Below are 27,689 nucleotides of genomic sequence, written 5' to 3'. Positions count from 1 at the left end.
GAGTTTGGTAACTGGCCGAGCCGTCTACTTGCTCTACCAACTTAAAAAGATTAAGTCTGTAAGGAACGCAGATGGCTCCACTTCTTATGATCCATTGCCTATCAATAGTACCTTTTGCGACTTCTATATATCTCGTCATACTTCACAAAGATCGAACTACGAAATGACAAAATATCTGAATAAGATCATCTTGACCACTATATCAGATGAGCCTAGAAATAAACTAAATGCTCCCATGGGAAGCAATGCCTTCTGGTAAGGTACCCGGCCTAGATGGCTTCTCGGCAGAGTTCTACAGGAAGTTCTGGCCTGAGATAGGGCATATTTTCATGCCTGCTCTAAATGATATGTTCGAAAGAGACATACCAGAGTCCTGGAAATCTGCATCCATTAGCCTGATACTAAAAAAGGACAAAAACCCATTAAACTTCTTTTCATTTAGACCTATCAGTTTGCTAGGAGTTGATGTTAAAATAGTCGCTAATAGACTTGCTCGCAGGTTGGAGGGCCTACTTCCAGACCTCAATAAACCTTTGATTTGCTTTGTGAAATCCAGATCTGGAAAGGACAATGTGAGACATGCTTTGAATATCCTAAACCATCTTGGCAAAAGTAAAGACCCTGCACTCAATGTCTCTCTCGATGCCGAAAAGGCTGTATTAGAAAAAGTTAATCTGGGTGACCATTTGATTAATTCAGTAAAATTACTTTATTCTGACCCATCAGCAACAGTTAACACATGGTAAACTATCAGAAAGATTTCCTATCGGTAGGGGCTGACGTAAAAGCTGTCCTTTATCTCCTGCTCTGTTTTCGTTAGTCATAGAACCACTGGCTGAGGCAATAAGGTATAGTAAGTAATAACATCAGTGGGTGACGAAGAGCAAAGAATTTCAGAATTTCGTTATTTGCTGATGATGTGCTTTTATACATGTCCAAACCAGAGACCTCTGTCACTGCAGTAAATCAAATTGTATTGGACACATACACGTGTTTAGCTCAGCATTCAACACCATAGTACCCTCCAAGCTTATCATTAAGCTCGGGGCCCTGGGTCTGAACCCCGCCCTGTGCAGCTGGGTCCTGGACTTCCTGACGGGCCGCCCCCAGGTGGTGAAGGTAGGAAACAACACCTCCACTTCGCTGATCCTCAATGTCTTACTCAAGTCGGCCACAGAGAAGGAGAGCCCACAGATCCTGCCACATACGTCACATGTCTGAGCCGTTGAATTGCAACTCCACTTCCTCTCTATACTGATGTTTTGCCTGTTTGATTGCCTTACGGAGGGAATAACTACACTGTTTGTATTCTGACATATTCCCAGTTGCCTTGCCATGGTTAAATGGTGGTTTGCACTTTGTTTTGCGTGACTGCTGCCATCTATCCATGGTTTATGGTTAGGGTAGGTTTTAAGTCACAGTGGGTACAACATTTCCTATACTCTTCCTGATAAACTCAGTCACCGTATCAGTGGTAAACTCAGTCACAGTTTATTTGTCAATGTTATTCTCAGAGGCTACCCGGAACATATCCCAGTCCACGTGATCAAAACAGTCTTGAAGTGTGGAATCCGATTGTTCCGACCAGCGTTGAATAGTTCTTAGCACGGGTACTTCCTGTTTTGAGTTTCTGCCTATAGGAAGGGAGGAGCAAAATGGAGTCGTGATCAGATTTGCCTAAGGGAGGACGAGGGAGGGCCTTGTAGGCATCCCGGAAGGTTGGATGTAGCAGTGGTCGAGTGTTTTAGCTGCACGAGTACTACAGTCAATATTTGATAGAACTTCGGTCGCTTTTTCCTCAAATTTGCTTTGTTACAATCCCCAGCTACAATAAATGCGGCCTCAGGATATGTGGTTTCCAGTTTGCATAAAGTCCAGTAAAGTTCCTTGAGGGCCGTCGTTGTATCGGCTTGAAGGGGAACATACACGGCTGTGACTATAACCGAAGAGAATTGTCTTGAGAGGTAATGCATTTGATTGTGAGGTATTCTAGGTTGGGTGATCAAAATGACTTGTTTCTGTATGTTATCACAATCACACCATGAGTAGTTAGTCATGAAACTTACACCCCCGCCCTTCTTCTTCCTGGAGAGATATTTATTCCTGTCTGCGCAATGAACTGAGAACCCAACTGACTGTACAGACTCAGACAGTATATCCTGAGAGAGCCATGTTTCCGTGAAACCGAGTATGTTACAATCCCTGATGTCTCTCTGGAAGGACATCCTTGCCCTGAGCTCGTCAACTTAATTATCCAGAGACTGAACATTAGCAAGTAATATACTCGGATGCGGTGGATGGTGTGCGCTCCTCCTTAGTCAAACTAGAAGTCCACTCCGGATACTTCTCAGCACCTGGAATCAGTTCAGTTGCCCTACGGGGTACGAACAAAGGTGAGTTACCGCCACTCTGATATCCAAAAGTTTTTCCCGGCTGTGTTATTTAAAAAAAAATCTGGGCTAATAATGTAAGAAATAACACACAAAAAAAATACTGCGAAGTTGCTTAAGAGCAAGAAGCACAGCTGCCCTATCTGTCGGCACCATTTTCCTGGACATCATATCTGAATATGGTAACCTGTCAGGTTCAAATCAAATGTTATTTGTCACATACACATGGTTACAAAATGTATGTGGATAAATCCATGGCTTTACCTTTGAATATCCTTTCAACAATCAACTTAGAAACGATATCTCCATTCCAATTGACTGAAAAATACTTTAAATACTTGGGCATACAGTGGGGAGAACAAGTATTTGATACACGGCCGATTTTGCAGGTTTTCCTACATACAAAGCATGTAGAGGTCTGTAATTTGTATCATAGGTACACTTCAACTGTGAGAGACGGAATCTAAAACATAAATCCAGAAAATCACATTGTAAGATTTTTAAGTAAATAATTTGCATTATTATTAAATATGCAACTATATTACTGGTCTGCTCAGATCAAGCACATGATTGGTTGGTGCCTAGACAGACGTGACTCACTTTGGGTTGGGATGGAATTAATAGCATGTCATCAAAGAGCCGTAGCTTCCTCACCTTTTTTTAATAGCTTTGAAAAGATCTAGGCCCTTTCTGACAATTTTACAGTCCATAATACACTCTTAGCTTGGAAAGATGCGAGGAGATACTTGCAGATTTCAGACCATTTATCACTCTGGTCACCGATTGCCCTTAATCCTGACTCCCCCCCAAATGAGGAGTATTGGACTTCTGGGCTGGAAGACAAAGGGTATCGCTGACCTTATGCCTTTATTTACTCAGAACACTCTTAAATGATTCCAACAGATACAAACTTATTTTGACTTTTTTTTTAAGTTGTTTTAAGTACCTACAACTTAGACACTTCATAGAGGGTCCTAAGAAAGTTGATAAACTACGTTTTCAAATTACTGAAGTTGAAAAACTATTTACGAATCCTACTGTTCAGAGAGGTTTAATCTCTGATTTATTATATTTTGTTGAATAGAAGTGCCGCCTCCTATGATGCATTGAGACATGTTTGGGAGAGTGACATTGAACATGCATTAGGTGAGGAAGACTGGACTTCTATCTGCAAAAAGGTCAACCCCAAATGCACCTCCATAAGCGTACAATAACTACATTTCAAATGTTTTCATAGAACCTACTTTACACCTGTCCACCTTCACAGAATGTTTTTCAATGCATCACATTTATGTTTCAAATGTGTAGAGGATACTGGCACCTTCGTGCATGTTTTTTGGTACTGTAGCAGAATTAATTTACACATCTGGAAGATCTTGGGTAGACAATTTGCTCTTTCACCAAATGTATATTTATTCTAATTTGATTGTTAAGTTCTTTGAGCCTGAGTCTGAACGTCTGTTCAATACCCTTGTTTATTGTATATTGTTATTGTGGCCCACACCTCAAGTACCATCTGCAAGGATGTGTCTTTCTCAGGCTTCTGCTATTCTGCCTCTAGAGAAATGTACCTTTGTGGTCCTACAGGTGAAGTCGGATGTTTACATACACCTTAGCCAACTACATTTAAACTCAGTTTTTCACAATTCCTGACATTTAATCCTAGTAAAAATTCAGTCAGTTAGGATCACCACTTTATTTTAAGAATGTGAAATGTCAGAATAATAATAGAGAGAATTATTTATTTCAGCTTTTATTTTTTTCATCACATTCCCAGTGGGTCAGAAGTTTACATACACTCAATTGGTATTTGGTAGCATTGCCTTTAAATGGTTTAACTTGGATCAAACGTTTCGAGTAGCCTTCCACAAGCTTCCCGAAATAAATTGGGTGAATTTTGTCCCATTCCTCCTGACAGAGCAGGTGTAACTGAGTCAGGTTTGTAGGTCTCCTTGCTCACACACACTTTTTCAGTTCTGCCCAAAAATATTCTATAGGATTGAGGTCAGGGCTTTGTGATGGCCACTCCAATACCTTGACTTTTGTGTCCTTAAGCCATTTTGCCGCAACTTTGGAAGTATGCTTGGGGTCATTGTCCATTTGGAAGACCCATTTGCGTCTTGAGATGTTGCTTCAATATATTCACATAATTGTCCTTCCTCACGATGCCATCTATTTTGTGAAGTGCACCAGTCCCTCCTGCAGCAAAGCACCCCCACAACATGATGCTGCCACCCCTGTGCTTCACGGTTGGGATGGTGTTCTTTGGCTTGCAAGGACTCGTTTTACTGTGGATATAGAGATAATAATAATAATATAAAGATAATTAACCCCCCCCCCAAAAAAAATTAAAATAATAAATCTGCATTTCCTCTTGTCAATCTGCACTAGATGTACTACATACAGTGGGGCAAAAAAAGTATTTAGTCAGCCACCAATTGTGCAAGTTCTCCCACTTAAAAAGATGAGAGAGGCCTGTAATTTTCATCATAGGTACACTTCAACTATGACAGACAAAATTAGAGAAAAAAATCCAGAAAATCACATTGTAGGATTTTTAATTTTTTTATTTACAGATTATGGTGGAAAATGAGTATTTGGTCAATAACAAAAGTTTATCTCAATACCTTTGTTGGCAATGACAGAGGTCAAACGTTTTCTGTAAGTCTTCACAAGGTTTTCACACACTGTTGCTGGTATTTTGGCCCATTCCTCCATGCAGATCTCCTCTAGAGCCGGGATGTTTTGGGGCTGTTGCTGGGCAACACTGACTTTCAACTCCCTCCAAAGATTTTCTATGGGGTTGAGATCACTCATGCATGCTTCATTGTTGCTTGCCTCGAAGTGAGCATAGATGTTATTTAGCTCGTGTGGTAGGCTCATGTCACTGGGGAGCTCGTGGCTGTGCTTCCCTTTGCAGTCCGGAAGTTTGCAAGCCCTACCACATCCGATGAGCGTTGGAGCAGGTGTAGTACGATTCAATCTTAGCCCTGTATTGACGCTTTGCCTGTTTGATGGTTCGTCATAGGGCATAGCGGGATTTATTATTAGCTCCCTGGTTAGAGTTCCGCTCCTTGAAAGCGGCAGCTCTACCCACAATACCCCATAATGACAAAGCAAAAACACAGGTTTTTAGACATTTTTGTAAAGCTATTAAAAATATAAAAATATTTACGTATTCAGTATTCAGACCCTTTGCTATGGTGCATCCTGTTTCCATTGATCATCCCTGAGATGTTTCTACAACTTGATTGGAGTCCACCTGTAGTAAATTCAATTGATTGGACATGATTTGGAAAGGCACACACCTGTCTATATAAGGTCCCACTGCTGACAGTGCATGTCAGAGCAAAAACCAAGCCATGAGGTCGAAGGATTTGTCTGTAGAGCTCTGAGACAGGATTGTGTCGAGGCACAGATCTGGCGAAGGGTAGCAAAGCATTTCTGCAGCATTGAAGGTCTCCAAGAACACAGTGGTCTCCATCATTCTTAAATGGAAGAAATTTGGCCGTCCGGCCAAACTGAGCAATCGGGGGAGAACGGCTTTGGTCAGCGAGGTGACCAAGAACTCGATGGTCACTCTGACAGAGTTCCAGAGTTCCTCTGCGGAGATGGGAGAACCTTCCAAAAGGACAATCATCTCTGCAGCACTCCACCAATCATGCCTTTATGGTAGAGTGGCCAGATGGAAGCCACTCATCAGTAAAAGGCACATGACAGCCTGCTTGGAGTACATGATGATAACCTACTCCAGAGCGCTCAAAACATCAGACTGGGGCGAAGGTTTACCTTCCAACAAGACAACAACCCTAAGTACACAGCCAAGACAACGCAAGATTGGCATGGGACAAGTCTTTGAATGTCCTTGAGTGCCCCAGCCAGAGCCCGAACCTGATCAAACATCTCTGGAAAGACCAGAAAATAGCTGTCTAGTGACGCTCCCATCCAAGCTGACAGAGCTTGAGAGGATCTGCAGAGAAGAATTACAGGTATGCCAAGCTTGTAGTGTCATACCCAAGATCACTCGAGGCTGTAATCACTGCCAAAGGTGTTTCATGAAAGTACTGAATAAAGGGTCTGACATTTTTATTTTTTTTGCTTTGTCATTATGGGGTATTGTGTGTAGATTGATGAGGGGAAAAAACTGTTTAAACTATTTTAGAATAAGGCTGTAACGTAATGTGGAAAAAGTTAAGGGGTTTGTATACTTTCCGTATGCACCTTATTGGCACACTTGATGAAGATTAGCAAAGACTGTATAAAATAAATTACAAATACTGAGCTATATTGTATGCAAAATATTTTTTACCTTTTATTTTATAATAATACAATTACTCAGAGAAAGAGATTTTGTTTAACAAGAAATAAAATCAATTCTCAACAAGATAAGTTTCAAAGTTATTGGCACCACTAAAGATTTTAATAAATAAAATAAAAATACATTTTATCTGCATTAACATTCTACTTAGGTAAATCTCAGCTTCAGGAACTGTATTGTGGCCTTCCATGGCTTCCTGTTTCACTGGGTATAAACATGCAAAATCCATTTGCGATCCATCACCATGGGGAAAGACAAAGAACTCTCAAATGAAAAGAGACAAATGGTTGTTGACCTTCATAAATCAGGCAATGGGTACAAAAAATTGCTTCCATAATATGCCACTTACCACTATTAGGGCAATCATTTAAAAGTTTAAAACCACTGGAACAGTGATAAACTTGCCTGGTAGAGGACGCAAGTGAGTAGTTTATATAGGACGGCTTATGTCAATCAATCAAATCTTGTGACTTATGAGGAGGCGGGACTTCCGCCTAAGATTTTAATATCTCACCCAGGATGTAAATATCACATCCACGTGCTGTATGTAATTATAAACTGGGTGGTTCGAGCCCTAAATGCTGATTGGCTGACAGCCGTGGTATATCAGACCGTATTCCACGGGCATGACAAAACATTTATTTTTACTTCTCTAATTATATTGGTAACTAGTTTATAATAGCAATAGGGCACCTCAGGGATTGTGATATATGGCCAATATACCACGGCTAAGGGCTGTTCTTTACCCAGGACGCAACGCGGTAACCCGTCTATAATAGCAATAAGGCACCTAAATATCCCCTCCATTGTTCTGAGTGGCCAGTGCTTTCACATCAGGATGTGAATGACACCCTTGTTATTTATTTTTACCGTGTGTTTTATGTAAACACACCCCACTGATCAGATTACAGTATTGTGAATGTGAAGAAGGGTCCTAGTGTCTGTGCAGACATGTTGTGAAAGGTGTTGGTGGGGTGACAGAGACTGTGTTGATCAAGGGGCTATTGTATTGGGGCCTATGGTGATGTGGGGATTGATGTGATGGTTTAGTTAGAATGGAGGTTCCATGTTTGAGCATGACAACTATACCCCATTGTCCAATTTCCTTAACCAGTGAGAATGCTTGGAGTTGTGATGGGCTCGTCAGGAGAGGGGTTTGTGTGTATTAGTGCGGCAGGGGCTGGTGATGTGGGTCTGGACAGTTCAACTCTAAAATGGCTTAGTTGCTTCAAATAGTTGTTTTATTAATAACACGAGTTGTGAATTTAAAATATGCAGGGTTAATTTAATTCTGTTTGGAAAAGGTACATGTCCAAGATTCACAGTTGGAGACACTTTCCTGACTTTTTGGAGTGGTAATGCCTTGTTTGCATGCCTAAAAAACTGGTTGGGGGTAGGCTTGGGCCTTCCAGTGCATTCAAATCTGGCCCAGTGGAGAATCAATAAGCAGTTGCCTGGACTTCACTGAGCCTTGGAAGTATTGAGCCTTGGAAGTTAGACTTTTTTTATTTTTTTATTAAATCGCTTTAGTGGAACATTTTCACAACTCTAAGCACATAAATCAAATCAGATCATCGAAGTGGCTCATGTTTCAAATCTCTAAGCACATTTTCGAATGACTGAGTACAAAAAAAAAAATCACTTGTTCACCGCACCAAATCACTCTTTCAATTTGGATACATATTCACTCTGTTCAAAACCAGGCTACAGTTACAAGTCCAGACAAACCACCCCCCAATTACAAAAGGTATAGAGAGGGGCCGTCTTGTCTTGGGGGGACAGCGAATCAACAATGTTTATGCAGATTTTACCCTCCTGTATTCCGTGAATCCAAATGTGAACTTCACATTTCCATATCATAAAACTCATGTACAGTGTCACAATGTTTGAGGTACTTAAGTCAATTGAAATGTGGTTAAAGTTTTGATACATGAGCCATTTTGATGATCTGATTAGATTTGTGTGCTAAGAGTTGTGAAAATGTTCCACATAATTGTAAAAAAAATAATTGAAAGTCCAAACAACTGCTTGTTGATACCCCACTGGGCCTGGTGTGAATGCTCAACGAAGCTTAAACCTACCTCCAACCAGTTTGATTACAATGTTGGATTTCAACCCGGACCCCCAAAACACACATCCCACTCATGTTTCCACATGCAAAACCGCCCTTCTCTCCACCCCACAAACTTGATCAAAGTCACAATAGACCTTTGGGTCACCAAATAGCCTAATACATTACCCCTGATCAAGAGCAAAACACATCTTTGTCCCACATTTGTCCAAGGACTCTACTTGATCAAAAGTATTTTGTCTTACATATAGCCCAATACACTACCCACAGGATCACAACAAGCCTCTCACACCGGTTCCACACACACAGTGATGCAGACACTGCATGTGGAAATAAATGTAATCCTTAAGAGTCGATTGATGCGCCTGTCAATCTAAGTAACATAATTTTTAAAAATCCCCTTCAAAATCTGTCAGTGGCACCTAGAGAAATCTTTTTTTGTTGTTGCATGGGCTACAGTGGTGTTTGTCAGACCATGAGACATCCTGAAAATCGTTCTTCTCACGAAAACGTCTGTTGCGCCCGTTTTGCCTTCACACCAAAATGACCACTCTGGAAAGATGAGACACTCACGAACACGAGGGTGTTCTCTGTTTCGCTCTTTGATCCCCCACAAGCCCCAAGGGACTCGTCTAAAGTCAGTACCACCGATGTGAGTGTCCGAACCGTTTGGCCTACTAATATAACTCTATGGAAAGATGAGATTCTCACGAACACAATGGTGTTCTCCGTTCTGCTCTACGACCCCCATAAATGGCTCAGGATTCGTATGAAGGTAACCCGGTACCAGTTTAAAAAATGAATGGAAGTATGAAGGTAGTTTTGTGCCAATAATAATGGAGATTAAATATGTGTCCAAGAAACAACAATATTTCCTGGGCTTTCATATATTGCCTAGATATAGGACAGACACTTCAAAACCTTATTCCTTAGGATTTATTTTTTGACTGTCTGTTTTACATTTATGAATGTGTTATTCAATACATTTCTATGGGCTATAAGTAGTAAAGGCCATATTTTATCAAATCGTTTTTACATATTGTTTTTGTTGATACATACAGGGGGGGGTCCTAAAATTCTAAATCAAATAGCTAAGTGATCCATATGTTAGATTAGTAGAACCCCCTCCCCAAAGGCTTAGACTTTTAGAGGTTAAGTATCATCACAGCAAATAGTATGTTTTTTTTTGTTTTAGTTTAAAAACAAGCCATAATCACTCCAATAACTCAGGAAGGTGTCTTCAACTGTGAGTCTTGGACATGCAACATGTTTTGAACTGTAAGTACCTACAAAGTCACTCAGAACAGTGGGTGTGATATTTACATCCTAGTGTGAAGCCCCAGCTACTCAGAACAGTGGGTGTGATACTCACATCCTGGTGTGAAATCACATGGGTGTGATATTCAAATCGTAGGCGTAAGTCTCGCCCCCCTCATAAATCACACAATTTTTTTGATAGTTTGACAGAAGCCATCCTATATAAACTACTCAAGTGTATCTTGTCCCCACGTACAGTGAGGAAGATGGTTCGGGGAAGGCAAAGAAAATTCCAAGGGGCCACAGTTGGAGAATTACAGAACTTGGTCGAATCTTGGGCTCTCCAAATCTACAATTAGACGCTAACCTCTATGCCAATAGGCTCGTTGGAAGGATTGACAGAAAAAAAGCTTTTATTGTGAGCAGCCAACAAATGTAAATGCCTGGAGTTTGCTAAACGGTATTGGCACTTGGATTGGAATCGGGTGCTATGATTAGATGAGACAAAAATAGAGGTCTTTGGCCACGTATACCACGGTGAGTTAGGCGTTGAAAGGAGGATGCAAATGCAGAAAATAACTCCATACCTACTGTAAAATATGGTGGTGTTTTGCTTACACTGGTCCTGGGGCCCTTCTTAAGGTCATGAACTCTATCTACTAAGTACCATTAAATGTTTGCTGAAAATGTGATCGCCTCTGCCATGAGGCTGAACTCTTCCAGCAAGACAATGACCCCAAGCACACATCAAAATCCACAAAGAAATTGTCAATTGACCACAGAATCAACATTTTGCATGGCCATCTCTGGACTAAAAACCCCATTGAAAACCTGGTTTGAATGGAAGAGGGCAGTCCATAAGCGCACCGAAGGATATCAAGGATCTGGTAAGATTCTATACGGAGGAATGGTTTGAGATTCCTCCCAATGTGTTCTCCAATCTCATAAACCATTTTATAAAAAGGCTCAGTGCCGTTAACTTTGCAAGGTGAGGGTGCACATACACAAGTATTGAAAACGGGGGCCAATATTTTTTATGATTATACAGATAAGACATAACAGAACACACATGGATCCCCTACCAAATCAACCCCCCCACCCACCCCAAAACCAGACTTAAAGCAGGCATGATATAAACTCAGCAAAAAAAGAAAAGTCCTCTCTCTGTCAACTGCGTTTATTTTAAGCAAACTTAACATGTGTAAATATTTGTATGAACACAAGATTCAACAACTGAGACAAACTGAACAAGTTCCACAGACATGACTAACGGAAATGGAATAATGTGTCCCTGAACAAAGGGGGGGTCAAAATCAAAAGTAACAGTCTCCTCCTCATGAACAGCACCAGATTTGACAGTTCTTGCTGTGAGATGTTACCCCACTCTTCCACCAAGGCACCTGCAAGTTTCCTGACATTTCTGGTGGGAATGGCCCTAGCCCTCACCCTCCGATCCAACAGGTCCCAAACGTGTTCAATGGGATTGAGATCCAGGCTCTTCGCTGGCCATGGCAGAACACTGACATTCCTGTCTTGCAGGAAATTACGCACAGAACAAGCAGTATGGCTGGTGGCATTGTCATGCTGGAGGGTCATGTCAGGATGAGCCTGCAGGAAGGGTACCACATGAGGGAGGAGGATGTCTTCCCTGTAACGCACATCGTTGAGATTGCCTGCAATGACAACAAGCACAGTCCGATGATGCTGTGACACACCACAATAGACCATGACGGACCCTCAACCACCAAATCGATCCCGCTCCATAGTACAGGCCTCGGTGTGATGCTCATTCCTTCGACGATAATCGCGAATCCGACCATCACCCCTGGTGAGACAAAACTGCGTATCGTCAGTGAAGAGCACTTTTTTCCAGTCCTGTCTGGTCCAGCGACGGTGGGTTTGTGCCCATAGGCGACATTGTTGCCGGTGATGTCTGGTGAGGACCTGCCTTACATCAGGCCTACAAGTCCTCAGTCCAGCCTCGCTTAGCCTATTGAGGACAGTCTGAGCACTGATGAAGGGATTGTGCGTTCCTGGTATAACTCGGGCAGTTGTTGTTGCCATCCTGTACCTGTCCCGCAGGTGTGATGTTCGGATGTACCAATCCTGTGCAGATGTGGTCTGCCACTGCGAGGACGATCAGCTGTCCGTCCTGTAGCGCCGTCTTAGCCGTCTCACAGTACATTGCAATGTATTGCCCTGGCCACATCTGCAGTCCTCATGCCTCCTTGCAGCATGTCTAAGGCACGTTCACACAGATGAGCAGGGACCCTGGGCATCTTTCTTTTGGTGTTTTTCAGAGTCTGTAGAAAGGCCTATTTTAGTGTCTTAAGTTTTCATCACTGTGACCTTAATTGCCTACCGTCTGTAACCTGTTAGTGTCTTAACGACCGTTCCACAGGTGCATGTTAATTAATTCTTTATGGTTCATTGAACAAGCATGGGAAACAGTGTTTAAACCCTTTACAATGAAGATCTGTGAAATTATTTGGATTTTTACAAATTATCTTTGAAATACAGGGTCCTGAAAAAGGGACGTTTTGCTGAGTTTACAAGGGTGCCAATAACACGTATCTTTTTGTAGGGAAAAACTATTGCTTATTGAACAAAATCTTTCTCTGAGCAAATGTATTAGTGTACTTTTTGTTGAGTATACAAAATATAGCTCAGTACTTATGTTATTTGCTTTGTATGGTCTTTTTTGCTCATCTTTGTCAAGGGTGCCAATAATTTTGGAGGTGACCATATTAATATAAATCCCTGATTGTTTGTGTCACAAAACTGCCACAGCCATCATGCTTATTAGCGTCACTAAGGGGTCACTGGGTTGACGACTGACCCCGAGTGTAAACGTGCGTAACTTATCTTCTGATACACTTTATAGTTTGACATCTCAGCTCTTTGATATCTGACTCATTAAAAACGCTGACGCATAATGTCGGAGTATTGATTGATGCTCAAATGATATGGTCTCGTCTTCCTGAGAGGTTGTATGTACCAACCAGGGTCCTCCTTGGTAAATTTGAATTCAAGTCACTCAATTGAGTAAGTGATTTAAATAGAAAATGATACAATGGAAAAATGTGTGAAATAAAAAGCATGTTATTTTCTGTGTATTAGGTTGACTTTAACTTTTCAAGATGCCAACCCCAAAAGTTACGTTTTAGTATTGTACAGTTCTGTTTCAGCTGGTATTTGCCTGGTAATCAAGTAGGTATTCATTTTTCTCCCTCCCTCCTTCCCTCCTCAGGTGCAGTATGTCATTCAAGGCTACCACAAGAGGAGAGAGTACATTGCTGCCTTTCTCAGTCACTTTGGAATGTGAGTCTGCGGTATGTGTGTGCGCCCATGTATGTGAGAAAAAAACATAGATATCACATACAGTGGAGAGAACAAGTATTTGAGACACTGCCGATTTTGCAAGTTTTCCTACTTACAAAGCATGTAGAGGTATCATAGGTACACTTCAACTTGTATGATTTTAAAGTAATTAATTAGCATTTTATTGCATGACATAAGTATTTGATACATCAGAAAAGCAGAATTTAATATTTGGTACAGAAACCTTTTTTTGCAATTACAGAGATCATACGTTTCCTGTAGTTCTTGACCAGGTTTGCACACACTGCAGCAGGGATTTTGGCCCACTCCTCCATACAGACCTTCTCCAGATCCTTCAGGTTTCGTGGCTGTCGCTGGGTAATACGGACTTTCAGCTCCCTCCAAAGATTTTCTATTGGGTTCAGGTCTGGAGACTGGTTAGGCCACTCCAGGACCTTGAGATGCTTCTTATGGAGCCACTCCTTAGTTGTACTGGCTGTGTGTTTTGGGTCGTTGTCATACTGGAAGACCAAGCTACGACCCATCTTCAATGCTCTTACTGAGGGAAAGAGGTTGTTGGCCAAGATCTCGCGATGCATGGCCCCATCCATCCTCCCCTCAATACGGTGCAGTCGTCCTGTCCCCTTTGCAGAAAAGCATCCCCAAAGAATGATGTTTCCACCTCCATGCTTCACGGTTGGGATGGTGTTCTTGGGGTTGTACTCATCCTTCTTCCTCCAAACACGGCGAGTGGAGTTTAGACCAAAAAGCTCTATTTTTGTCTCATCAGACCACATGACCTTCTCCCATTCCTCATCTGGATCATCCAGATGGTCATTGGAAAATTTCAGACGGGCCTGGACATGCGCTGGCTTGAGCAGGGGGACCTTGCGTGCGCTGCAGGATTTTAATCCATGACGGCGTAGTGTGTTACTAATGGTTTTCTTTGAGACTGTGGTCCCAGCTCTCTTCAGGTCATTGACCAGGTCCTGCCGTGTAGTTCTGGGCTGATCCCTCACCTTCCTCGTGATCATTGATGCCCCACGAGGTGAGATCTTGCATGGAGCCCCAGACCGAGGATGATTGACCGTCATCTTGAACTTCTTCCATTTTCTAATAATTGCACCAACAATTGTTGCCTTCTCACCAAGCTGCTTGCCTATTGTCCTGTAGCCCATCCCAGCCTTGAGCAGGTCTACAATTTTATCCCTGATGTCCTTACATAGCTCCCTGGTCTTGGCCTTTGTGGAGAGGTTGGAGTCTGTTTGATTGAGTGTGTGGACAGGTGTCTTTTATACAGGTAACGAGTTCAAACAGGTGCAGTTAATACAGGTAATGAGTGGAGAACAGGAGAGCTTCTTAAAGAAAAACTAACAGGTCTGTGAGAGCCGGAATACTTACTGGTTGGTAGGTAATCAAATACTTATGTCATGCAATAAAATGCAAATTAATTACTTAATAATCATACAATGTGATTTGCTGGATTTTTGTTTTAGATTCTGTCTCTCACAGTTGAAGTGTACCTATGATAAAAATTACAGACCTCTATATGCTTTGTAAGTAAGAAAACCTGCTATAATCGGCAGTGTGTCAAATACTTGTTCTCTTCACTGTATGTCCTGTCTGGTCCAGCGACGGTGGGTTTGTGCCCATAGGCGACGTTGTTGCCGGTGATGTCTGGTGAGGACCTGCCTTAGAACAGGCCTACAGTTCCTCAGTCCAGCCTCTCTCAGCCTATTGTGGACAGTCTGAGCACTGATGTTGTGCGTTCCTGGTGTAACTGGTGTAACCTGTCCCGCAGGTGTGATGTTCAGATGTACCGATCCTGTGCAGGTGTTGTTAAACGTGGTCTGCCACTGCGAGGACGATCAGCTGTCTGTCCTGTCTCCCTTTTGTGCTGTCTTAGGCGTCTCACAGTACGGACATTGCAATTTATTGCACTGGCCACATCTGCAGTCCTCATGCCTCCTTGCAGCATGCCTAAGGCACGTTCACGCCGATGAGCAGGGACCCTGGGCATCTTTATTTTGGTGTTTTTCAGAGTCAGTAGAAAGGCCTCTTTTAGTGTCCTAAGTTTTCATAACTGTGACCTTATTTGCCTACCGTCTGTAAGCTGTTAGTGTCTTAACGACCATTTAACAGGTGCATGTTCATTTTAATTGTTTATGGTTCATTGAACAAGCATGGGAAACAGTGTTTAAACTCTTTACGATGAAGATCTGTGAAGTTATTTGGATTTTTATCTTTGAAAGACAGGGTCCTAAAAAAGGGACGTTTCTTTTTATAATGAATTTTTTTAAGGAATTTGAAATTATTTATACTGTTACTTTTGATACTTAAATATATTTAAAACCAAATACTTTTAGACTTTTACTCAAGTAGTATTTTACTGGGTGACTTTTACTTGAGGCAGTTTATATTAAGGTATCTTTGACTTTTACTCAAATATGACAATTGTGTACTTTTTCCACCACTGACGATTCAGCTGCCCTGCGCGCCGAGTAAGCCAACTGTTGCCACACATTTCATGTGTCTGACGGTACAAATCCTACCTTCTCGGCTGGCCCAGAGAACAAATCAAGTGCGCTGTAAGCCTACGGCTGGCAAAACGGATGGCTCAGATGACCGTGTCAAGTAGCAGACAAAAGAAAGTTACTGTGAGATTTCAAAATGTTTAAAACCATGACAAGAGAGAGGCTGCCAGCGAATGCAGCAAAGCGATGCTGTTTTTATGAGTGAGTTCATGCTGAAGTTCTTACTGAGCACTGTCAACACTTTGTATTCAACACTTTTATAAGCCACAAAACGCGCAATCTTCTTATTTCCACTCAGCGCTACAACAAGCACTGCAGCCGTAATGAATGAGAAGGAAAGTGTATCTATAGGCTTGCGTTGTTGTTATTTTTAACTTCTTGGGTCTATTTTAATATCAAGGAATAATTCAGAAATAATGCGGTGCGACTCGAGTTTCCCCATCAGCTGGAAGACGAGTGTCCCTTTTTGGTCAGTGTCAGTGGAGGAAAGGGAGAGAGGAGGGATGTTGAGGCAGACCCTCAGACTTCTGCTCTCTCCCTCTGCTGACACTGATCATCAGATGCAGGCACCATCAGCCCAGTAAAATAAAAAGCAAATTATTGAAATGTATGCTCACTCAGCTGTGCTTCACAAGTAATACAACAACGCATCTATTACCGGTGTGATCATATAACCACAGCCATTATGCTGTGATTATGTATTGGGCCTATAGCTTACTGCACAAACCTCATTGTTACAGTACTGTTTTTAATTGGTTAGGCTTACGTTTTTTAAATCATATTAAAAAAAGATCTGAGCGGTAGATATCGGTTTGCATTTGATCTTGACTCAGAAAGGGTTGGTGACCACTGTTCTAGAGTTTTCCCTGTTAACACTATCAACATTTCCCTTTACTGTGGCAATTGTGGTTAAATCAACGCAATATTAGCCACTTTCAATGTAACATACTGAAACAAAATTAACTGTGCAAGAGATTTTGTTGTAGTCAGAACACATCGGAGTATGATTCTATTGCATTGACATGCACAACTCAGCCCGTACTCTATTGCCGTATATGGATCTGTGGCATTTATGGATCTGTGCTATTTACTTTGAACTGGACTGTGTTTACAGCATGAATCGGTCGTGTGTAGATGCGGATGCACTTGTTTTCAGATCAAAGTGAGAGCTGCATGTAGCCACGTGTGCACATTTTGTTAATATCCTTTGCTAGTTAGTGAGTTATTAGCCCAGTTATAGATCATTTGTAGTCAGCGATAGGGGAGTGATTGCTTCCTACAAGGGCACAAAACATAAACATTTCTAGACATCTTTTAAAAGCGCGTCTGGTAAATAGCTTTTTTTTTGTCTTAAAGGGGCAGCGTTGTATTTTGAGACAGGCTTGAATAAGCTAAGTAGCGATAGGCAGAGGGTAGCATAATTTGTCTGATTCTCTGTAATAATGGTATGGGAATAATAATGCTTTCTATTTTGTGAAGTTTTTTCTTGCATCAAACAAAACAACAACATTCTTCAGTCACTTCCTTGTCTGAAGGACAAGTGGATAAACAGGTTGATGTCAAGCCCTGCGTGTCTCAGGGAATGTAGGCCTAAATTTAACACCACACATTGGCTGCTACTGTAGGCTGAATGATAGAACAGCTATTTCCATGTTAAAATGTTATAAAATACATTTGCTTCGTTGTTTCTGATGGTAGGCCACTTTGGAAGACCTACATTATGATAAAATAGCCACAGTAGCACACATGGCCACTGTTAAAGCTGTAACTTAAAGCAGGTACAGCCTCTGTTCACAGTAAACGCGTGCTGGAAGTTGCACAGAATTTTGACAACGTTCAAGTTTGTACTCAGCAGACCTGAAATTTGCTCAGTACCGAAAATATTTACAGGGAATGTTGCTCCCACCAATTTAATGGGTAAACCTAACCAACGTTTCAGCAACGCAGAACCTTCTTCAGTGTTGGAAAGCCCCTGCATTTGAAGAGGGCTCTGCTTTGCTGAGAAGTTGTTTAGGTTAATAAAAAATATATATATATATAATAATATATATATAATAATATATAATAATAATAATAAAATAAAAAAGCTTTACCCATTAAGTTAGGAGCATGTATAGGCAGTGCTACTTTCTTCTTAGCAAGCACATTTGTGGCATTGTATTTGATTAGTATGGGGCATGTGGACACATTACAGTGTCTATATAAGAAAGGTGTGCGTGCGTGTGTGTGCGTGCATGCATGTTGCAGGGGGGTGGTGGAGTACGATGCAGAGGGATTCACCAAGCTCACTCTTCTCCTCATGTGGAAAGACTTCTGTTTCCTTGTCCATGGTGAGTTCCACACAAACACACACACACACTTCTTTCCTACATTGATCCCCACGTCACCTCTTTCTCACTATCTCTCTCTCTTTCTCTCCCCTATGTCTCTCCCCTTCTCCCCTCTCCTCCTCCAGTGGACCTCCCTCTGTACTTCCCGCGGGACCAGCCCACTCTGACTTTCCAGTCTGTGTACCACTTCACCAACAGTGGGCAGCTGTACTCGCAGGTGCAGAAGTCCTACCCTTACAGCCCCCGCTGGGACGGCAACGAGATGGCCAAGCGAGCCAAGTAAGACAGTCAGTCTTGCATCCCCCCCACTAATGGTTAGGGTTGAGGGAGGGGAAGCTGATCCTAGATCTGTATCATGCTTTTTCCAACAATGACCAGTATGACCCACTATACCATACAATAATGACTTACACTGAGTGCACTTTTACATTAGGAACGACTTCCTAATATTGAGTTGCACCCGCTTTTGCCCTCAGGACAGCCTCAATTCGTCGGGCCGTCTACAAGGTGTCAAAAGCGTTCCACAGGGATGCTGGCCCATGTTGACTCGCGTTCCGCAGTTGTGTCAAGTTGTCTGGATGTCCTTTGGTTGGTGGACCATTCTTGATACCCAGCGTGAAAAACCCAGCAATGTTGCAGTTGTTGACACACTCAAACCGTTGTGCCTGGCACCTACTACCATACCCCGTTCAAAGGAACTTTTGTCAAGCCCATGTCCATTTGAATGGCAAAGATACACAATCTATGTCTCAATTGTCACAAGGCTTAAAAATCCTTCTTTAACCTGTCTCCTCCCCTTCAGCTACACTGATTGAAGTGGATTTAACAATTGACACCAATAAGGGATCATAGCTTTTGCCTAGATTCACCTGGTCAGTCTGTTTCCTAAAGTCTTGTACACTTTAGTGTATAATTATCCATAATACAGGATGATAATGATAAAAATCAAATTAATTTGTTAAGGCCTTTGTAAACGACTAGTTAGCAAGAAACTTGCAAAGCTGTTGAACCTGCTACCATCTTTGGACCAGCTCTCCCTCGCCAAATACATTTTATCTCAATCTAACTAATCTGGGATAATAATGCAAAAAAATCCCTGTCGCACTAATGATCACAATAACAGTACGACCACCTAATTGCTTTCATCGAAAAGGCATAACACTACGCACACCGTGGTGAAGATTTGTATGCAAAATAGATGTGATATGATTTATAAATGTATGGCTCTCCCAACTTTATCCTACTCTACCTTTTTTATTTTTTAACATGAACCAGTTAACCCTGTTTGTTGTTTAATTGCTTATCTCCAGCTGACCATGCTTACTTTGCACAGAACAGGAATGCTTAACTATAAAAGCAGAGGTTTTGTCCCAAAGTTGATGGTTACATGGAATAGATATGTCATTGTCTTTGTTTATATCGCCGGTCTCCAAGGAAAGTCAGTATTCTATTGCTGAAAGAGCAAACCGGTGCTTTGCTTTTATGGTCAGATAAGTACTGGTGCACTTCCAGTGAATCTGTATCTGTCTAAATGACTTTTATTGCTCTCTTTCTCGCTCTCTCTATCTGTCTATCTTTCTCCACAGAGCATACTTCAAGAGCTTCATCCCTCAGTTTCAGGAAGGGGCCTTTGCCACTGGGAAACTCTAGGACTGAAGTACAGCAGTGTGTTCGTGTGTGAGCATGTGCGTGTGTGTTTGTGTGTGAATGGACTGCATGATAGTGATAATGTGCTTACTGTACGGGTACTCTCTAACGCCACGTTGAGCATTTCATGCTTTTTCCTACACTGTCTGTTTTTCCATTTTATTAAGTTGTTTTTTCTCCTTTCTTAAAACTAGAGGGAATGAAAGTACTGAAAAGCTGTTACTAAAATGGTTTGGAGTAGTAGGTCAGAACCACTTGTTACATCAACAGACAGATGTGGGGCTTGCCCAGCCAAAGTGTTACAACTTCAAAGCAGACGTCACTTCTGATCTTCAGAGTGTTTGTCAGAGAACTGGAAAAGGGCCCTTGAAGGGGAATAACGGAACCCCTCTGACTCATTGTTGGACTGTCTGTCAAAGTGTTCACCTTTCTCAGTCAGGGACAGTGAGGTAGAGCTAGAGCGAGAGCTACGTCACCTGGTTATGCAGCTGCTCACTCACTGCAGTGCTAGATAGAACTTTGATGAATAACACGAAAATAATCAACTTTAGTTAACAGTGATCATACAAGATTCGTGAAGGTTACTGCTCAAGCAGCAACGCACGCACGAGGGGACTCCTCATAAACCCAATACACTGGCAATTTTCAAAATAGCCTGCATCAGACTTTAGCACATAACCCAACAAAACACACCTTTAACTTTATCGTCAGAAGCGTCATCAGACCTAGGTGGTAGCCTATATATAATTTCTCATGTTCAATGCTCTGTAAACCAAGCAGAAAATGCTGTGCTCTAAAGATGGCATAGCCACACAAATACATTAGAAGATAATAGTTGATCTGATCAGAAACACTGTTCTCACAACCTTTATCTCCTAAATGATGTCGCTGGTGTATTTTGTAATATATTGCTCAGTAGGCTATAAGGTTTTTTAACCAGGCTCGAACCCTTCCAGTCTGAAAACATACAAGAATACTTTTCCATTTTATAAAATGAGCCTACATTATTACATTCTCTTGCTCGCTCAAGGCAAATCGCTTGCATCATTTAGTAAATCATTGTCAATAGTCTACCGATTTAGAAAATGTAAATGTGGGCTAATAATAAATGTAATAATAGCATATGTGATCAATCCCAATGAAAAGTTTGAAAGTGAGCATAAATCACATTTCCATAGATGCATGCATCAGTACCTAGGCTATCTATTAAATCTGCAACGGAAATTATTTTACATGGATAGGTTCGCTGTCAGCTGGCTGCTGTAGTGAAGTTACAATTTAATAAAACATATCTTCCATAAATGAGCCGTATAGCCCATATGTGTCATCCAATGAAGTGGACGTTATGTTGCACACTCACTAGTCTTTCCCTCTCATTTTAGTATATATGTTTGTATATATATTTTGCCGTAATGATCTGATCACACCATGCAACAATTGATGTAGCCTACAGTCAGAGATGGAAGATGGGCAATGTTAATTGGCAGGTGGAATGATGTCCAATGGGGTTGCATGGTTAAAAGTGGGAGGCGGGATCAGGTTGGCTCCTTTCATCCTTGCTTGGCAGAGATCTCAGAAAAGGTCAAAGGATGAATCTGCTACCCAAATTGATCACAGAAAATGTTTAAGACATTTCTCACAATTGATTGGGCTTCCCGAATTTAGTATATTCGCTGTGACCAAAAGTTTAATATTTTTGTCGATTTGTGTTATTCCACAAAGTTCTATCTAGCGCTGCAGTGAGTGGGGAGCTGCATAACATAGTTGTAGGTGAGCACTCTGACAGACAATTCAACAATGGGTTAGAGGGGTTTATTCCCCTTTAACTGTTTGACTGGAGCTCAATGTGGGAAAGATCAAGATCAGCGGTTCATCTTCATTCATATCAAACAGTGGGGTGGGGCCAAACCTTGATCTTACCATTCATTACCTGATTACGTTCTACACTTGTCTTAATCCTTGCCTTGAGAAGTCCTCCTTAGTACATTGGAGAATACTGTAAAAACCTGTGATCGTATTTTGACTTACTACATGACAGTTTTTACTGAATTATGTTTTTCTGTTATATTTTTGTTTCACCAACATCTCAATCAGTCATTTTCCCAATAAACCCTCAAATCATATACTGTCCAGAAATACATTCTTTCAAAGTTGATGTGATTGTAAGCCACTGAGATGCACTGTGAATTCTGGCCTGTGCTAAATGTACTGTGCCTTCAGAAAGTATTCACACATCACATTTTGTTGTTTTACAAAGTGGAATTAAAATAGATTTAATTGTAATTGTATGTCAGTGATCTACACAAAATACTCATGTCAAAGTGGAAGATTCTTTCTGGGTAATCTCAGCGCCCACCTGGATTGTAAAGAAAAAACATCCCATTAGTATTTTTTATGTTCTTCAAGCTCTGTCAAGTTGGTTCTTGATCATTGCTAAACAGCCAGCGATTTAAGTCAAAACTTTAGCTCGGCCATTGAGGGACATTCATTGGCATCTTGGTAAGCAACTCCAGTGTGCATTTGGCCTTGTGTTTTAGGTTATTGTCCTGCTGAAAGGTACAATTGTCTCCCAGTATCTGTTGGAAAGCAGACTGAAACGGATTTTCCTATAGGATTTTGCCTGTGCTTAGTTCTATTCTGTTACTTTTTATCCTAAAAAAAAACCTCCCTAATCCTTTGCGATGACAGGCACACCGATAACACGATGCAGCCACCACCATTCTTGAAATTGTGAGGCGTGGTACTCGGGGATCTGTTGGATTTGCCCCAAACATACCACTTTGTATTTAGGACAAAAAGTTAATTTCTTTGCCACATTCTTTGCAGCATTACCTTAGTGCCTTATTGCAAACAAGATGCATGCTCTGTCATTTAGGGCAGTATTGTGGAGTAACTACAATGTTGTTGATCCATCCTCAGTTATTGGTCACGATTAACTTTTCCTCTCCATATCATAACGCATCTATTACACATCTATAAGCATTTCATGAACATGTTATAACAGGTTTAAAGACGAGAGGAGAGAACTCGAGACAAAGGGGTTTTTTCAGAATGACCAGAAGCTGATCTGTTATGATCCGCATTAGGTTAATTAAATATATCCATAGCATATGTATAGCACATTTATGTCATGCAAAAGCTCATATTTGTGTATCTTAATAGATGCATTATTACAATGACACCATAGTGTCATTATGGCTGTTGTCATTATGGCCATACCAGTATTACTGAATATGCCAAAAGGCCAAACCACATTTTGAAAATCATGCTGATATATAAGTTAGCCTGTACCAGCCCCATTTCCCCCACCGTCTGATCCTTCTTCTCACTAAGGTCAATGGTGCGTGATGATTCCCACAGGGTTGAATCCTCAGGGTCAATTTTACGGATCAAATCGTGTAGTTGAGGGTCATAACTCATTAACAGCCCCACACATCACAGTTAAGTTGGTCGTACTGGTCTATAATGCACACATGTAGTCAAAGTAAAGTCAAATAAATTTTCTCATTCATGAAACATTTATAACATTTAGCTAAGCACTTCATGGTAATTACAGTTGAAGTCTGAAGTTTACATACACTTAGGTTGGGGTCATTAAAACTCGTTTTTCAACCTCCACAAATTTCTTGTTAACAAACTTTAGTTTTGGAAAGTCGGTTAGGACATCTACTTTGTGTAATTTTTTCAACAATTGTTTAAAGACAGATTATTTCACATATAATTCACTGTATCACAATTCCAGTGGGTCAGAAGTTTACATACACTAAGTTGACTGTGCCTTTAAACATATTGGAAAATTCATGAAAATGACGTCATTTGAGTCAATTGGAGGTATACCTGTGGATGTATTTCAAGGCCTACCTTCAAACCCTGTGCCTCCTTGCTTGACATCATGGGAAAATCAAAAGAAATCAGCCAAGACATCAGAAAACAAATTGTAGACCTCCAGAAGTCTGATTCAAACTTGGGAGAAATTTCCAAACACCTGAAGGTACCACGTTCATCTGTACAAACAATAGTACACAAGTATAAACACTATGGGACCACGCAGCTGTCATACCGCTCAGGAAGGAGATGCGTTCTGTCTCCTAGAGATGAACGTACTTTGGTGTGAAAAGTGCAAATCAATCCCAGAACAACAGCAAAGGACCTTGTGAAGATGCTGGAGGAAACAGGTACAAAAGTATTTATATATCCACAGTAAAACGAGTCCTATATACATATAACCTGAAAGGCCACTCAGCAAGGAAGAAGCCACTGCTCCAAAACCACCATAAAAAGCCAGACTACGGTTTGCAACTGCACATGGGGACAAAGATCGTAATTGTTGGAGAAATGTCTGATGAAACAAATATAGAACTGTTTGGCCATAATGACTATCGTTATGTTTGGAGGGAAAAGGGGAATGCTTGCAAGCCGAAGAACACCATCTCAAACGTGAAGCACGGGGGTGGCAGCATCATGTTGTGGGGGTGCTTTGCTGCAGGAGGGACTGGTGCACTTCACAAAATAGATGGCATTATGAGAGAGGAAACTTATGTGGATATATTGAAGCAACATCTCAAGACATCAGTCGGGAAGTTAAAGCTTTGTCGCAAATGGGTCTTCCAAATGGACAATGACCACAAGCATGCTTCCAAAGTTGTGGCAAAATGGCTTAAGGACAACAAAGTCAAGGTATTGGAGTGGCCATCACAAAGCCCTGACCTCAATCTCATAGAAGATTTGTGAAAAAGCGTGTGCGAGCAACGAGGCCAACAAACCTGACTCAGTTACACCAGCTCTGTCATGGAGGAATGGGCCAAAATTCACCCAACATATTGTGGGAAGCTTGTGGAAGGCTAAGTTGACCCAAGTTAAACAATTTAAAGGCAATGCTACCAAATACTAATTGAGTGTATTTGTCACGTTCGTTGGAACATACTCGGACCAACGTGCAGCGTGATCTGTGTTCGATATCTTTTTTTAGTTAAAGTAAGTGAACCACACAACAAAACAAAGAATGAACGAAACAAACAACGAACCGTGACTACAGAGGTGCAACATGCACTAACTCAAAACAATATCCCACAAAACACAGGTGGAAAATAGGCTACCTAAATATGATCCCCAATTAGAGACAACGATAACCAACTGCCTCTAATTGGGAACCATATCAAGCACACCAACCTAGAAATATGAAAACTAGAATAGCCCCCCAGTCACGCTCTGACCTTAACACCATAGAGAACCAAGGGCTCTCTATGGTCAGGGCGTGACCTACTGGGAATGTGATGAAAGAAATGAAAGCTGAAATAAATCATTCTCTCTACTATTATTCTGACATCACACATTCTTAAAATAAAGTGGTAATCCAAACTCACCTAAAACAGGGAATTTTTACTAGGATTAAATGTCAGGAATTTACATCAGCAATATTAAAGGTCTTTGCAGTCAATGTACTATCATTTCTATTTTTATATTCATAAAGCATTTATAAATATGCCTCACTTATTAAAAAACAGACCAGTGACACAACACAATATTAAAGAAAATATTAACATATTATTTTCCAGATGTAACGTTAGCGCATAGAATACGTTTAACAAAGATTCATATTCATTGCATTCAAATAAAATTCCCAATTTCAGACTCATAGCTAGAAATAGCTACAGTATTTTAGTGAGTAAAACGTATTAACACAATGGTAAAGCTAGCTTTTACCCCTAGCAGCTAGCTAAGCCCCTGGCAATGTCTACACTTTTTCCAACTCGCTCAATAAACATTACAAAATCGTCATGAAACTCATAAAGCATTTAGTTAACAATGGTAGCTATCTCAGTAGCTTAAGACATACGTTGTACTTTTTGCACATTACGAACCTTTAACAACAGGACAAATTAAGAGACAAAAACATCACAATGTTCTTTCTATTTTGGCTGCACAGCCACAGGAAGGAGGAGCAAGTGAGAGGTCATCGAAATGTCACTTCCTGGTGACCTCACGTTTAAATACCTCTCTAACGCCCAGAACGCTCTGACTCAAACTCCCATTCACCAGCACTGCAATCGTTGGTCACCAATTATGGAGTTTCGCTGAGCAACTATCTATATTTACTCCTGGTACGGCTGGTATGTACTTCCAAAAAAGGTCTAAATAAAAATGTACAAACAACCAAAAGAATGCGTCTTCCGCAATGTATTGAGCTATTGAGTGTTGTAGACTTCCGACCTGTGTGAGGCTATAATCAGTGATTTACATTGGCAATGCCAAATATATATATTTTAGGTTGCTTTTTATTTAGACCTTGTTTGGAGGTACAGTACATACAGTGGGGCAAAAAAAGTATTTAGTCAGCCACCAATTGTGCAAATTCTCCCACTTAAAAAGATGAGAGAGGCCTGTAATTTTCATCATAGGTACACTTCAACTATGACAGACAAAATGAGAAAGAAAAATCCAGAAAATCACATTGTAGGATTTTTTATGAATTTATTTGCAAATTATGGTGGAAAATAAGTATTTGGTCACCTACAAACAAGCAAGATTTCTGGCTCTCACAGACCTGTAACTTCTTCTTTAAGAGGCTCCTCTGTCCTCCACTCGTTACCTGTATTAATGGCACCTGTTTGAACTTGTTATCACTATAAAAGACACCTGTCCACAACCTCAAACAGTCACACTCCAAACTCCACTATGGCCAAGACCAAAGAGCTGTCAAAGAACACCAGAAACAAAATTGTAGACCTGCACCAGGCTGGGAAGACTGAATCTGCAATAGGTAAGCAGCTTGCTCTGGGAGCAATTATTAGGAAATGGAAGACATACAAGTCCACTGATAATCTCCCTCAATCTGGGGCTCCACGCAAGATCTCACCCCGTGGGGTCAAAATGATCACAAGAACGGTGAGCAAAAATCCCAAAAACACACGGGGGGACCTAGTGAATGACCTGCAGAGAGCTGGGACCAAAGTAACAAAGCCTACCATCAGTAACACACTACGCCGCCAGGGACTGGCATCAGCAAGGGCATTGAAGATGAAACGCAGCTGGGTCTTTCAGCATGACAATGATCCCAAACACACCGCCTGGGCAACGAAGGAGTGGCTTTGTAAGAAGCATTTCAAGGTCCTGGAGTGGCCTAGCCAGTCTCCAGATCTCAACCCCATAGAAAATCTTTGGAGGGAGTTGAAAGTCTGTGTTGCCCAGCAACAGCCCCAAAACATCACTGCTCTAGAGGAGATCTGCATGGAGGAATGGGCCAAAATACCAGCAACAGTGTGTGAAAACCTTGTGAAGACTTACAGAAAACGTTTGACCTCTGTCATTGCCAACAAAGGGTATATAACAAAGTATTGAGATAAACTTTTGTTATTGACCAAATACTTATTTTCCACCATCATTTGCAAATAAATTCATTTAAAATCCTACAATGTGATTTTCTGGATTTTCTTTTTCATTTTGTCTGTCATAGTTGAAGTGTACCTATGATGAAAATTACAGGCCTCATCTTTTTAAGTGGGAGAACTTGCACAATTGGTGGCTGACTAAATGTTTTTTTGCCCCACTGTATCAACCATAACGGGAGTAAATAAAGATAGTTGCTCAGCGAAACTCCATATTTGGTGATCAACAAGCTTATTTTGATGCTTGCAGAGTTTTTAATGGGAGTTTGAATCTGAGCTTTTTATGCATTAGAAAGGTGCATACTGGTTAGTTGCTAGCTGTACGTCTGAAATGGAACATTTAATTTGAATGCTTTGAATATGGATCTTTGGTAAATCTATTAAAATACAGTAAAACTGAAAAATATCAGTAGTTGGATGTTAATCTTTCCAATGA

At 41.1% G+C, this 27,689-nt stretch overlaps 1 protein-coding gene across 4 annotated transcripts in view; it reads left to right on the top strand.

The window, feature by feature from the left end:
* The window catches only part of babam2 (BRISC and BRCA1 A complex member 2), a 198,737-nt gene extending 176,746 nt beyond the window's left edge, over positions 1-21,991 (top strand). The window contains exons 1-5 of one of the 4 annotated variants that reach the window (XM_090220432.1): positions 10,287-10,923; positions 13,287-13,368; positions 18,139-18,221; positions 18,347-18,500; positions 19,808-21,991. In XM_090220432.1, coding sequence (XP_090076558.1) covers positions 10,710-10,923; positions 13,287-13,368; positions 18,139-18,221; positions 18,347-18,500; positions 19,808-19,871 — 597 coding nt within the window. In that variant the 5' untranslated portion in view covers positions 10,287-10,709 and the 3' untranslated portion in view covers positions 19,872-21,991. Of the gene's footprint in view, positions 1-10,286; positions 10,924-13,286; positions 13,369-15,158; positions 18,222-18,346; positions 18,501-19,807 lie in introns of those variants that run through there. The other 3 variants (XR_016491855.1, XR_016491854.1, XM_021584324.3) reach the window with 3 other exon arrangements.
* The last annotated feature ends 5,698 nt before the right edge of the window (positions 21,992-27,689 follow it).

Source organism: Oncorhynchus mykiss, chromosome 25 (assembly GCF_057628025.1).
Source record: "Oncorhynchus mykiss isolate SJ-2025 chromosome 25, ASM5762802v1, whole genome shotgun sequence".
Classification (NCBI taxonomy): domain Eukaryota; kingdom Metazoa; phylum Chordata; class Actinopteri; order Salmoniformes; family Salmonidae; genus Oncorhynchus; species Oncorhynchus mykiss.
Note: the sequence above shows the minus strand (reverse complement) of the source record. Positions and strands in the feature narration are given on the sequence as shown.